This window comes from Zonotrichia leucophrys, chromosome 5 (genome assembly GCF_028769735.1).
Source record: "Zonotrichia leucophrys gambelii isolate GWCS_2022_RI chromosome 5, RI_Zleu_2.0, whole genome shotgun sequence".
In the NCBI taxonomy this organism is placed as follows: Eukaryota; Metazoa; Chordata; class Aves; order Passeriformes; family Passerellidae; genus Zonotrichia; species Zonotrichia leucophrys.
In genome coordinates, this window is record NC_088175.1 from 49,400,229 (window position 1) to 49,413,543 (window position 13,315).

Genomic DNA, 13,315 nt, shown 5'->3' on the forward strand with positions numbered 1-13,315 from the left:
AGCCTGTCCTGGGCTGGCTCCTGTCCTTCAGCCACTCGCTGCAGGTGGACGTGGAAGTGATGGAGATGTGCAGGGAATGCTGCTTGGTTTTCCCTGCCTCTGGCAATCTGGCTATTCAAAAGACTAATTGACCTCTTCCAGCAGGGAAACATTTAAACAAGAGGTGCCAAAAAGAATTGGAGCGTCTGCACAATGAAATCTGCAAGAATCCAACTTCAAATCCCCCTGAATTGTCACTGGTCCAACTTCCATGGACTGGTCACTGTGGCCAGGAGTGTCCTGTCCTGCTGGAAATGCACTGGACCAGGATGTCATTTTCATTTGATGCTGGTGAAGACCCTCTGGGTGACCCCCAGTGACTGGAAGGACCAGACTGGGCTCCTAGGGCACTAATTCCAGGGGTTCTGTTCTTGGGAATAGCACAGGAGCCTTTCCCTTGTCCAGAGGAGCAGCCAGTGTTTCCCTGTCTAGGACAAGGGAGGTGGAAAACACGCTGGGTCAGTGGAGGGGGGCCTCCATGGGGATGGGAGGCTCCCGCTGCCGTTCCCATCTCCCTGCGGGCACGGAGGGCTGATCCCGGACCAGGACAGGGCGATGCTCCCGGCGCATCCCGGGGCGAGCGGCCCCAAACGGGCCGGGCCTGCTCAGGTGCGCGGGGCGGGACCGGGGGATTCAAACCCCGGAGCCGCCCCGGCCCCCTGGGCTCGTTCAGCGCTCGGTGCGGCGGCAGCGGCCGGGCCGGGCTCCTCCGGGGGTCCAAGGTGAGGACCGGGGGCCTCGGGGTCCCATCCTGTACCTCCCTCTACCCCTCCTTCCTCCTGCCCTTATTCCCTTTTCCTGCCCCCTTCTCCCTCCCCTCCACATTCCCCCCTATCCCCCCTTCCTCTTTTCCCCGGGGCGCCTCACAATAAAGCCCAGAGGGCCGGAGCGGCGCCCCCGCTGTCTCTGGAGCCGCCACACGGGGCCGGGCCCGCTCGGCGGGACCCCCCATTGCAGTGCAATGCACGGCCCGACCGCGCCGAGGTTCCGGCTGTCCCTACAGCACACTGGGGTCCCCGGGGGGGTTTGGGCAAGTCCTGCTAGTCCGAGCTCAGAAATAAAACCCGAGGTTTTTTCTGGGACCAAACTCAGGAACGCCGTGGCGGAGCCCGGGGAGCGGCGGGGCCGGACTCGGAGGTGAGCGGGGAACGGGAGATTGGTGTCCCGGCACGGGGATCACTATCCCGGCACGGGGATGGGTGCCCCGGTGCAGGGATCGCTGTCCCGGCACGGCGATTGCTGTCCCGTCCCGGGACGCGGAGCGGGAAGGCGGTGGCAGCAGCAGCGGGAGCTGCGGGCAAGGGGACACCGGAGCTGCCTCGGCCGAGCGGGGCCCGGGGCGGATTCTGTAGGGGCCAAGATGAACATCTTGGGGTGAAATCTGAATTAATGTGAGAGAACGCACGGTTTGGGGTAAGGATGAGGTGATCGGTGCTCTCCGGAGGGACCAGCTGGGGCTGGCTCTGTGTTACTGTGAATAATTTGCTTTATTCAGAACGAGAACACCGGGGACTGCCGCGGGAATCCAGGGCTGGAGCCGGGAAGGAAACCTGGTCTGACCGCGGGAGGGGAGCGGGGGTCAGGCGGGGCTTCCATCGGTCACTGGAGCCGCCGCCGTGAAAGGGACGTGTAAGGATGTATAGCGAGATACAAGGGACGTATGGATTGTAGGGTTACCGATAACGATACATAACGGAACTACAGAACGATCCTATAACGAGATATAAACAAAACTGCCCCCTCGTCATCCTTCTCGCAGCCCCGCTGTGTTTTCAGGATCCTGGGGGAAGAGCCGGGCTCCGGACAAGGTTCCCGGGCACAGCGGGGAATTCTTGGGGCCCTGTGCGGGGCCAGGATTTGTCTCGGTGCTCCCCGCAGTCCCTTTTGGCTCAGGAATGCCGCGATCCTGTGCCCTGGAGGGTGGCACAGGGCATCGGGGGTTCTGCCCGCGGCGTTCGCGGCCCCGCCGGCTCAGGGCGGGTCAGAGGCGCGGCCGCCCCGGGACAGCGGCACCGGCCGGGCCGGGAGCGCCCGGTGCTGCCGCCCCGTGGGCAGCGCCGGAACTGCAGCCCGGGACGGCGCCGCACCGCGGGAGCGGCGTCCTGGGAATGCCGGGGCATCCTGGGAGTGCTGGGGCACCCCGGGAGTGCTGGGGTATCCCTGGGAATGCTGGGGCATCCTGGGTATTCTGAAGTGTTCCAGGGAGTACTGAGGCATCCCATGCCTGTGGCACTCGGCCACGCATCCCTGATGTGGAGCAAAAAGAGGAGGGGGAGAGTCCTGGGTTAGTGGGAGGATGTTTCTGTAATGGAACTAGGAGAGGTGCTGATCATCCCATGGAATCAGGGGCTGCTTTGGCTTGGAAGGGAGCACGGGATCGTTGACGCTCTCCTGTCTGATTGCACAGCCAAGAACATCCCAAAGCGCCTCCTCACCCTCATGGACAGCAGGAATGTCTTCCATGGCTCCTGCTTGGGAATGGCAGTGGCTGTTGGGAGCTCTGGCAGGAGCACCTGGAGACCAGGTGAGAGCAGCAATGGGATCATTCCAGCTGCTGCTGGAGGCGGTTTTCTCTATTTAGGCTGTTCCTCTGATTGATCCTTTCACAGGAATTTTCCTGGGCATATTTGAGAGTAATTCCAAGAATTTAGAAATAGTTGAAAAACAGAGGGGAAAACTGTGAAGCTGATCCATTTCTAGTAATTCCAAACTTCTCCCACCACACCATTCTGTGTTTGGATCCAGCACAGGAGTGGGATCTTTGTCTTGTGCTGAAGAGGCTGTGGGTAGAACCTCGAGTAACAGACAGGATTGAAGTTGTGTGGGAACTGCTGCTCCAGCTGGATCCCTACAAATCCATCAGGCCTGATGGGATTCATCCAAGAATCCTCAAAGAGCTGCTGATGTCAAAAACCTCTCTCAATTTTTTGAGCAGTCTTGGGAATCTGGAGAGGTTCTAGCTGACTGGAAGCTTGTCTGGGTTTGAAAAGACAGGTGTCTGTTAAGGAAGGCAGGAGCTTCTTGTAAAATGGAAAGTGTAAACTTCTCTCATATTTACTATGATTTTGAAACTAAGAGTTTCTCAGGCAAAGCTATGGGAATAGGAATAGCAGTTCTTTACTAGGAAAATTAAAATACAAATGCAATAGTACAAATAAACAAAAACCCCCACTGACAGAGTCAGAATAAAACCTGACACTGTTGGTCAGGGTATTGATAGGAGTCTGAGTAGATGGTGTGTTTGCAGTCTTCTTGGAGGGATAGATGTGGTTTTGTTGAAGTAGTGATCTTGTGGAAAGGTGTAGTTTTCTTCTGAAGGTCCAGTGGTAGTGTAGATGGGCTTGGTTTTCTTCTGGGAATTTAGTGGAGAAGAAAGCTGTTTTTCTGGAAATCCAGTGGGAAAAGGTTTTCTCTGTTGTTCTAAATTTTAGATTATATCCAGGTAGGAATGTTTGGTTCCTCCCTCTGGGTGGACCATCTCACAATGGGATGATGTAATTTTTCATTATTTCTGTAGTGACACTCACTCACCATTAACAGTAGATATCTTTTGGAGGGAAGATTGGTTGTGGAAGAGATAAAGGTTTAAGGTGGGTGTTTGAAAAATGCTCCTCACCCAGAGGCTGGTTGGACTGACTCTCCAGACCAGAGGTCACAGCACCAAATCTGACAGACCTCAACAAATATTTAAACAATGCCCTCGGGTACATGGTGTGACTTTGGGGGATGGGTTTGTGCAGGTATGAGAGCTGGACTTGGTGATTCTTGTGGATCCCTTCCAACTCAGGATATTCTGTGGTTTTCCTGGGTTCTTGCACCCTTCCTCTCTTGAAGCAACTTCATAGAATGCTGGAATGGTTTGAGTTGGAAAGGACCTTAAAGCTCATCTTGTTCCACACCCCTGCCATAGGAAGGGGCACCTTCCACTAGACCAGATCCCTCCAACCTGACCTTGAACATTTCCAGGGAAGGGACAGCTGAGCAGTGGTTTGGGTCTAAGGAATTTGGAGTGGGTAGAAAGGTGGTTCATCATCTCTGGTGACTGGAACTGCTGATGGAGACCAGCTCCCATGGGACTGTGCCCCACCAGTGAGATTCCCCTCAGCTCACTGGTGTGGTAAGGCTGAACACGGTATTTGTAGAGCTGAAAATCTTTGGAATGCTCAAAAATTGGTCACAACAGGTGGGGTTTTGCACTGTGGTTGCTCTGGGGAGTCCCCAAAGCCCTGTGGCTTACTCAGGGTGAGATAATCTCCTCTGTGTAATCACCTCCAAACTCAGAAGCTCAGGGAAGCAATAACAACCTGCCTTGGGCTCTGTCACTCTCCTGGGGCTCCTAAAGCCTCTAAATCCCCAAATTACGTGGACAAATGTCTTTGCTGACAGTGGTATATTTTTAAATTCACCTGCAGAGCACCTTAACATCCACCTTGAAGAGCATCAGGAGGGAAGCAGGGAGACTGCAGAGATGTAGGGGAGGATCATCCTGGAGAACCATGAGTAGGGACAACGCATGCCAAGCCAGGCATCTCCTGTTGTTTTTTCTTACAAAGAAGAAACAGCTTCAGCCTTCATCTCAGCTCCTGCCTGGAGGCTCCTGGGCTCCAGTTCCTTACTGTACTCTGGGCTCAGCACCAAATCCAGGTGATCTGCTGCAGGTGTGGGGTGAGGACACCCCGTTGGAACACTCTGGGTACCTCTCACTGATCACAAAGGGCTCCTGGGTGAGGTCTGGCAGCTTTCCTGTAAGGAACACCTATGGATCTTACTATTGCTGATTTAAGGCATGTCCAAAAGGTGATTTTAAATTCTTTTTCCCCCAAAAAAATAAAAATTTTCAGGAGGAGATTGCTGAGCTTTCGGTGTTGCATGTTTTTGTTTGAAGACTGCAGGAGCAGAATAATGAGCTGGGAAAATCTTTTAGGAAAATCATCAGGAGGGAGGGGAGACTTCATAGTCCGGAAGTTTTGGGTGCCCCTCCTCTGGAAATGTTCAAGACCATGCTGGATGGGGCTTGGAACAATCTGGTCTAGTGGAAGGTGTCCCTGCCCATGGCAGGGGGTGCAATGAGATGGTCTTCAAGATCCCATCCAACCCAAACCCTTACAGGAGTCTGTGGAGAAGACACAAAACAGGTGGTTTGCAGATGCCAACATAAGGAACAATAGCCAATTCTGTGCTGTCTTTTACAGCTTTTATTGGGTTTCTCCGTGTTTCAGGTTGTGCTGGATGATTTCAAAGTCCCAGACTGAAGACACACAGGGGATTGAAGGCAGCACCAAGGTAAAGCTCCTCAGGGCTGTGTAACCTACAGCTTCTCCCTGCCCATGCCATGGCTTCCACCCAGCACTGTCTGATCAATCTGTGCCTAAACTCTTGTTTTAGATCTTGTAGGACTGTCTCCAAACAGATCTCACTGCAAAGAGGATTTTCCAGCCCGAGGAAACCTCCAGCAGGGAGTTCACACAGACCACACACTTTGAAGGAATGCCAGGAATCAATTGCACCCAAGCAACGGAGCTCAGCTTGGCAGGAGTCACCGAGGACTCAGCAACTCAGGTCACCCTCTTCCTGCTCTTCCTGCTCACCTACCTTGTCACCATCCTGGGGAACCTGGGCATGATCACCTTGATCAGAGCCAGTGCCCTGCTCCATTCCCCCATGTACTATTTCCTGGGCAACCTGGCTTTTGTGAACCTCTGCACTTCCACCACCATCACCCCCAGGATGCTGGCTGGGGTTTTGCTGGGGAAGAAGGGAATCACCTATGCTGGGTGCATGGCTCAGATATTCACTTTTGGCCTGTTTCTGGTCACTGAGTGTTTCCTGCTGGCTGCAATGGCCTATGACCGATTTGTGGCCATTTGTCACCCCCTGCTCTACCCCCTTGTGATGTCCCCAGAGCGCTGCTCCCGGCTGGTGACCGGCTCCTACCTCCTGGGGCTGACCAACGGCATGGGACAAACCTTTGGCATGTCCAGCCTGTTCTTCTGCCACTCCAGCACTGTTGATCTGTTCTTCTGTGACATTTCCATGCTGATCTCCCTCTCCTCCTCTGACACCACCCTCAGCCTCCTCATCCTGAGGATTTCTTCATCCTTGCTCGGCGTTCCCAGCCTGCTGGTGGTCCTGGTGTCCTATGTGGCCATCATCTCCAGCATCCTGAGCATCAGCTCAGCCGAGGGCAAGAGCAAAGCCCTCTCCACCTGTGCCTCCCACCTCGCCGCCCTCAGCACCTTCTATGGGCCACTGATTTTCATGTACCTAATCCCCAGGGCAGACACCTCCAGGGGAGGGGATAAATGGGCTGCTGTGCTCTACACTGTGGTCATCCCCGTGCTGAACCCCTGGATCTACAGCCTGAGGAACCGGGAGGTGAAGGAGGCTTGGAGGAGACTCAGGAAAATAAAATTAGCTTGGACATTTTAATGTTGTGGGGATGTGGGTGATACACTGGGATTTTTGTGAAATATGTAGAGAGACATTTTTTGGGGCCTTCTGCACTTTGATTTAGATGATGTGCTGGCTGATTCAGTATCAGCTGAAAATAACAATTTCACTCCAGTTTTGGTGTTTGGATGAGGCTTGGAGCAGCCTGGTCGAGTGGAAGGTGCCCCTGCCCACAGCAGGAGGTTGGAACTGAGTGAGCTTTGAGGTCCCTTCCAACCCAAACCATTCCAGAATTCTGTGACACATTTGGTGTTAAAGCATTGCATATATGAAAAAACCCCAAACCCTCCACATCAGTGTGCATTATCTCACCCTGTGCCAGATCCATGGTGAACTTCAGAGTGATGAGACTCCCCCAGAGACTCAGAACAACTTGGGATGGAGGAGAAGCTGCTCAGTTGGATTAAATCAAGCCAGAATCAAGGTAGTTTGCTGATTTAGTGATGACACAAAACTCACAGGCACTCAGGGTCAGTCAGCTGAATCCTTTTTTCCCAAATCTTGCCAACAGTTCCCTGGTTATTATGTAGTCAGGCTGCCTGGCTGAATCCCCCTGAGCTGTTTGTGCTCCTGTTCCTCTTTCCTCAGCTGTGCTGAGCCCCCATGGCAGGCACCAAAGGGCCTCAGCTCCCATGTCCACAGATGTGGAGACATCCTCAAGTGGCACCGGGGGAGGTTTGGGTGGGAAAGGGAAAATTCCTGCATGGGAAGGGCTGTCCAGCCCTGGAACAGGCTGCCATCCGTGGAGGGGTTTAAAAGGTGTGTGGATGCGGCACCTGGGGATGTGGATTAGTGGTGACCTTGGCACTGCTGTGGGAATGGCGGGCTTGATCCCAGAGGGTTTTTCCAGCCTAACCAATTCTGTGACTGTGTGATCAGGACCATGAACTGGGACCTCATTCTGTATCTCCTGCTGTTCTCCCACCCTTCTGCTCCTCCCTGCCACCCTCACAACATTGCTTAATTTGGGTGCAGACAAGACTGTACATTTTTTCTTTAAATAGGACTAAAGATTATTTTAAATGCTTTATTTAAAACATAAACCGCCCATAATTTTTAATTGATTAAAACATTAAGGCATTTAAAACATAAGCCCCAGAGCAGCTCTCTTTTTGCTCCGAGATATTACAGCCATTATTTGGCAATACAAAACATATTTGAAAAATATTCACTATTTTAAAAATGTTCAATATTTTAATAATATTTTGAGAAAGCATTTCATGGTTTTAATTTCTTTGTCCAGCTGGTCTTCCTGTGGCCATCACCTGACCCTTAAACAAGAATGTGAGCTCTTAGTGAATTAAACCCTGAGTCTGTGGCCGTGGCACTGTCACTGTGCATGCTGTGGCTTTGTGCTGGAGCTGCTGCTCTCAAACCCAAAAGGTTTTGGGTTGTGGTGCAAGTGGGGATTGGGGAAAGGAGGGTGAACTGTGTCCAGCTTCTGTGGGAACAGCAGCTGACCATGCACGAGAGGAGCTGGAGGCACCGTGTGGGAAGGAGGTGGAACATCCAGCACTGATGTTTGCTCCTGATGGACACACATTCCTCACACATTCCTCAGGGGTCATCCTGTGTCCCTGCCTTGGACAGGGCATTGGAATGAGATCAGCTTTAAGGTCCCTTCCAACCTCAGCCATCCCAGCATTCTCTGGCTGACACAGTTTACTCCCCGTGAGCCTCCTGAACCCATTTTGGAGCACACATTGCAAAATGGCTTTTGAAAATGAGGTTTCCTGGTCAGAAATGGGCAGATGGGAACCAGGTAAGCTTGGAAAAGGGAAAATGCTGAGCATTTCCCATGGGGAGTAATTGTCCCAGACACTGGGACAGGGGAGCAGCTGTGGAGGTTTGGTGGCCACCAGGATGGAGCTGAGCCATCAGTGAGTGTTCTGAGTGCAAGGACATCCACCAGCAGCTGGAGAAAAGCATTGAAAGCATTGGCAGCCATCAAGGGACTTCCTGCAATGAACCCTGACTGAGAGCTGGAGGAACACGGAAGGAAAAGCTGCTTTGGGAGGGTGAGAAGAGAAATATGGAATTAGGGAAGAATTTAAAAATTTTTCAAATTCAAGCCTTTAGCAAAAATCCTCATTTTGGTGTTTCTTCTTGTTTGTGTTCACAAATGGCATCACCCAGGCTCTGCAGGCATCAATCCTGATGTGCTGTGGGCATCCCATCCCTAAAACTCCAGGGAGAAACCTTGGGATGGATCCCAGGGCCTCTGGGGAAGTCTCATGGTGTGTTCAGGTGCCTCAGAGACCCTGTGGTAATTGGTCGTGTGGGGATGGGGTAAAATTTAAATATTCCAGCCACGTTAGGGGATGGGAAGGGAAAACTTCCTGGATTTGGCCAGACCGATGGAGCTTGTGGACTGTGAGTATCTTAACAATCAGAAAGGGTGAAATTTTAAGTGGTTTTGAGACAATTTTTTGCTGGTTGGGGAAAATTGTCCTTCTCAAGCGTTTGCAGAAGGATATAATAACAAATAACTCCAGGAAACTGTGAAGGTTCCTCCTGATTGCAAAACATGTATTCCAGTACATCTGAACCTTCATTCCTAACTCCAGTTTTGGATGAATGTTCCTCATATCAGCAGAATTAGGAGGCACACTCTGGCCAAATTGACTGAAGGGTCAATATGAACCTAAAAGTCTTAAATTCAGCTCATCATTATCACCAGAAAATGTAAAAACAAATTGTAGCAGGAAAGTTCCTGCAGAGTTTTCCTTTCATCCTGATTGGCAATTGCAACACTTCTCCCAGGGCAATTGCAGCCCTGGGCTGTCTCATTCCCTGAATCTCCATTTCTTACACCAATTCTTTTTAATTCCCTGTGATCCCAAGAAATTATTTTTATATTCTAAGAGATACATTTAAATGTATGCAATTACATATAATATATAAAATAACATTATATTATTACTTATAATTTATAAAACAAAATTATATATATATATTAGGAAAATATTTATATTTATTAAGTAATTACATCTCTAACTGCACATATAAATTAAACCTCTATATTAACTTTATTTATATAGTAAAATATTCATATATTTAATTATATATATATAGTGGTAAATAAATTGTCAAACTGCCATTTAACTTCCTGAAACTAATTTATTTCTTTTAACTAATGGTATTTATTTACCAGCACAGGTCTCCTCTTTAAGGAGCTGCTTCCAGAGTCATCCATTCCCAAGGGAAATTTCCTCCTCCAGGGCTGGGCAGTGACAAACCCCTTGGTGTTCCTGTGAATGAGGACTACAAACAGCAGATTTTTTGGTCAAGTTTTAATGCTTTTTGTGAAGGTAAATTTGTGAAGATAAGTTATTCCCACACTAACACTGGGTTTATTTCTTCCTGGAAATTTTGGTCTGGGAGATAAAATCTGATCAAGCAAAAAGGGCTCTGAGATGTGAGGAAACAGGTGAGTTTTAGCCAAAATAAAGCTGCAGGGAGTTGATCTGTTGCAAAGAGAGGGATTGAGGCTGGAGCCTGTTCTCACAACAAAAAATCACCCAGGCTCAGGGTCTCTGAGGTGAAACCCAGGAATTTATCATGAAATCCATGCTTGGGTAGGAAGGGACGTTATGGATCCTCCAGTGATGATCCATGGGCAGGGACACCTTGCACTTGCCCAGGTTGTTCCAAGCCCTGTCCAACCTGGCCCTGAAGATCAATCATTGCACACAGCACTACCTGGATTATTTCCCAAATTATAAATATTCTATTTATTTGAACTGTATTATCAGCCTCTTACTCCCCCTGTTAATTATGGCACCACAATGTTTTTGGGGCCTCCAGACTTTTAAAACCCTTTTCTTTCTCCACACTTCTCACAGGAGTGACACAAGTATCACCATATTTAAAGGGTTTTTTAATACACTTAATCTCCTGTTTGAACTTGAATTTCAGTTTCACGGGAAGGAAGAGAATAAATTTGGTTTATTTTAATTTGTTCTAACTCTCCTAAAGAAAATTTTAAAGATGTCCTGATCTCTCACCATTGGGTGGTTTTTGTTGTTTTCAGGTTTTTTTTTCAAATTCATAATGATTTCTAAATTCAGGATAAGTTGCTGAGGTTAATGAGTTGAATCTGATGAGAAATTGTTCCCTTAACTTCTTCACGAGGTGTTGTAAACCTTCCACTGTGCAAAGTGATTTATGAAACTCAATCAGTGGCTAAACCAGACTAAAGCCATTAGAAACAAACTCAATAGGGAACTTTGACTACTTTAAAATGTATTTTGAACCAAACAGTAAATTCTGCAGTTGCTGCATCTCCAGGCTGTGCTTGCTGATAAAAACACAGCCATTTTTAATATGATTGTGCAGAAAACAGGAATATCCTGACTCTCCATCTGGGCTTTCCCACAGCACCTGCATTAGGATGGCAGCCAACGGAAATGGAAGCACCAGTGCTCACTTTGTCCTCTTAGGATTCTCTGAGCAGGGCCATGTCCAGGTTGTCCTGTTTGTGGTGCTCCTGGTGCTCCATGTGATCACCCTGCTGGGGAATGCGGGGCTGCTGGTGTTGATCAGCCTGCTTGCCCAGCTCCACACCCCCATGTACTTCTTCCTGAGCAGCCAGTCCTTCCTGGAGCTCTGCTATTCCTCCTGCATCACCCCCAGGTTGCTCTGGGCTCTCCTGCATGAGGACAAGGCCATTTCCCACACAGAGTGCCTCATGCAGTTCTATTTCTACGTGGCCTTCGCCACCACCGAGTGCTGCCTGCTGGCTGCCATGGCCTACGACCGCTGCGTGGCCGTCTGCCACCCCTGCTCTACCCCTGTCCATGTCCCGAGGTCTCGGGTTGCTGTTGATGATTGCTGCCCCGAGATGTGCAGGATGTCTCTGCTTCGGCCCGTGCAACTGAAGAATGAGTCTGAACTCTTCACTTTTTGGTCTTGAGGTTGTTTATTAATTCTTATCTATAAAATTTTCTTTCTGCCCAGCAGAGGTCTGTTCAACAAGGCAGCCACCGGCACTCTGACCGCCCCCGAGGCGGTGTTGTCCTTTTATACTACAAACTACATGCATCATATTTACACTTAATTCCCAATATCTATCACCTTTGTTAGACAGTGCATTTCTATTCTAAACCAATCCCAAAGTGCCAACATCACTGCAGAAAATGGAGAACAAGGAGAAAGGCTGGACACGCCCAGATTCCTCCATCTTGTCCCCATAACCCCCATACCAAAAATACTAAAATTTACATTTTCACCCTGTGGTTATTTTGTTATTACACTATTCAAACCTGTGTGACTTTCACGTCCTCATACAAAGCTGGTAATTTGCTCCAAGGGTCAAAATCAAGTCCCCAGGTGTTCTGGGCAGCATGCCAAGGTCTCCGAGCCCCCCGACAGGGTCTTTGGCAACTCTGGACACCCGGATGGATGTACTGAGTTCCGACACCAAGGGATCTGTGCGTGTCTGGTGGCTGGCTTCTGCCTGGTTGGGGTCACCAATGCTGCCCTCCACACGGGCCTGGCCCTCAGGCTGAGCTTCTGCAGCCCCAAGGGCATCGACCACTTCTACTGCCAGGGGACCCCGCTCTTCGCCCTCTCCTGCCTGGACCCCGTGCCCAACAAGCTGGGCACGTTCCTCATGGCGGGATTCAGCCTGGCTGCCACCATCCTGGCCATCCTCCTCTCTTATGCCCTCAGCCTGGCCGCCATCATCCTGGCCATCCTCCTCTCCTACACCCTCAGCCTGGCTGCCATCATCCTGGCCATCCTCCTCTCTTATGCCCTCAGCCTGGCTGCCACCATCCTGGCCATCCTCCTCTCCTACGCCCTCATCCTGGCCGCTGCCCTGGGCCGCGGGGAAGCGCAAGGCCTTCTCCACCTGCGCCTCCCACCTGGCTGCCGTGGCGCTCTTCCACGGATCCCTGGTGTCCATGTACTGCTGGCGCAGCTCCAGCAGCTCCCGGCAGCCAGACAACGTGGCCTCTGTGTTCTACACCATGGTGATGCCCATGCTGAACCCCTTCATATGCAGCCTGAGGAACCAGGAGGTGAAGGCCAGGCTCTGGAGGCTGATGGGGAGGAAACACTCCGCTGAAAAATAGTATTTCCTGTTTTGTTTGTGTTTGCGGCCTGATATTTTAATTTCAGGAATTTAAGCCCTTCTTGACCACTTGTAAAGCTTTGGGACCAGGGACTCTTCATCTCTTCTAATTACAGCTACTTGGGACCATTTCCTTCTTTTAAGGGGAAAAAAAGAGAGAAACTTTGCTCCATCTACCTGATTGTGACACTCTCTGGTTGTTTAGACATCAGGATATCCCAGATAATGTAAAAATAAAATGCAGCAGGAGACTTTCTAAAGTGTTCTCCCTTCTTCCCAGTTAGCAGTTGCAGCATTTCTCCAAACCCCCAGCTGTTTCCCAGTCCCTGAATCTCCATTTCTTATACTGGTTCTTTTTATTTCTATTTATTTATTTATATCCTTGAAATATATAATTGGCCCAAGAAGTCAATTATATATTTCAAGGACAAATTTATATATATTTAAAATTATATATATATTAAGAAAAATATAAAGAAATTCTATAAACAAACTTTCTTTATATACATAAAGAAATATGTATTAAGTTCTTTATACATATAAATTTATATATATAAAAAGAAGTGGGACATAAACTCTCAGGCTGCAACATATAAAATATATATATCAAACTTCCTGAAACTGATGGTGTTTACTTACCAAGTAAGTAAACTTGCTTTTCTTACAAGTCTCCTGCGGAAGGAGCTGCTTCCAAAGTCATCCATTCCAAGGGGAATTTCCAATGTACCACCACAGGGTGGGCAGTGACCC

At 49.6% G+C, this 13,315-nt stretch overlaps 2 protein-coding genes across 6 annotated transcripts; both read left to right on the forward strand.

The window, feature by feature from the left end:
* Positions 1-691: 691 nt before the first annotated feature.
* On the forward strand, positions 692-6,892 carry LOC135448214 (olfactory receptor 5G3-like). 5 transcript variants are annotated; one of them, XM_064713966.1, is made up of 5 exons: positions 704-761; positions 1,132-1,176; positions 4,452-4,697; positions 5,259-5,322; positions 5,425-6,892. In XM_064713966.1, the coding sequence occupies exon 5, from the start codon at positions 5,527-5,529 to the stop codon at positions 6,466-6,468; it is 942 nt and encodes a 313-aa protein (XP_064570036.1). In that variant the 5' UTR covers positions 704-761; positions 1,132-1,176; positions 4,452-4,697; positions 5,259-5,322; positions 5,425-5,526; the 3' UTR covers positions 6,469-6,892. The 5 variants fall into 5 exon arrangements, with proteins under 5 accessions (XP_064570032.1, XP_064570036.1, XP_064570033.1 ...); XM_064713963.1 differs by having other exon boundaries at positions 4,452-4,683; XM_064713962.1 differs by lacking the exon at positions 1,132-1,176 and having other exon boundaries at positions 692-761; positions 4,452-4,683.
* Positions 6,893-10,864: 3,972 nt separating this feature from the next.
* On the forward strand, positions 10,865-12,566 carry LOC135448724 (olfactory receptor 5B21-like). Its single transcript, XM_064714932.1, has 3 exons — positions 10,865-11,305; positions 11,834-12,201; positions 12,314-12,566. The coding sequence occupies exons 1-3, from the start codon at positions 10,883-10,885 to the stop codon at positions 12,564-12,566; spliced, it is 1,044 nt and encodes a 347-aa protein (XP_064571002.1). The 5' UTR covers positions 10,865-10,882.
* Positions 12,567-13,315: the final 749 nt, after the last annotated feature.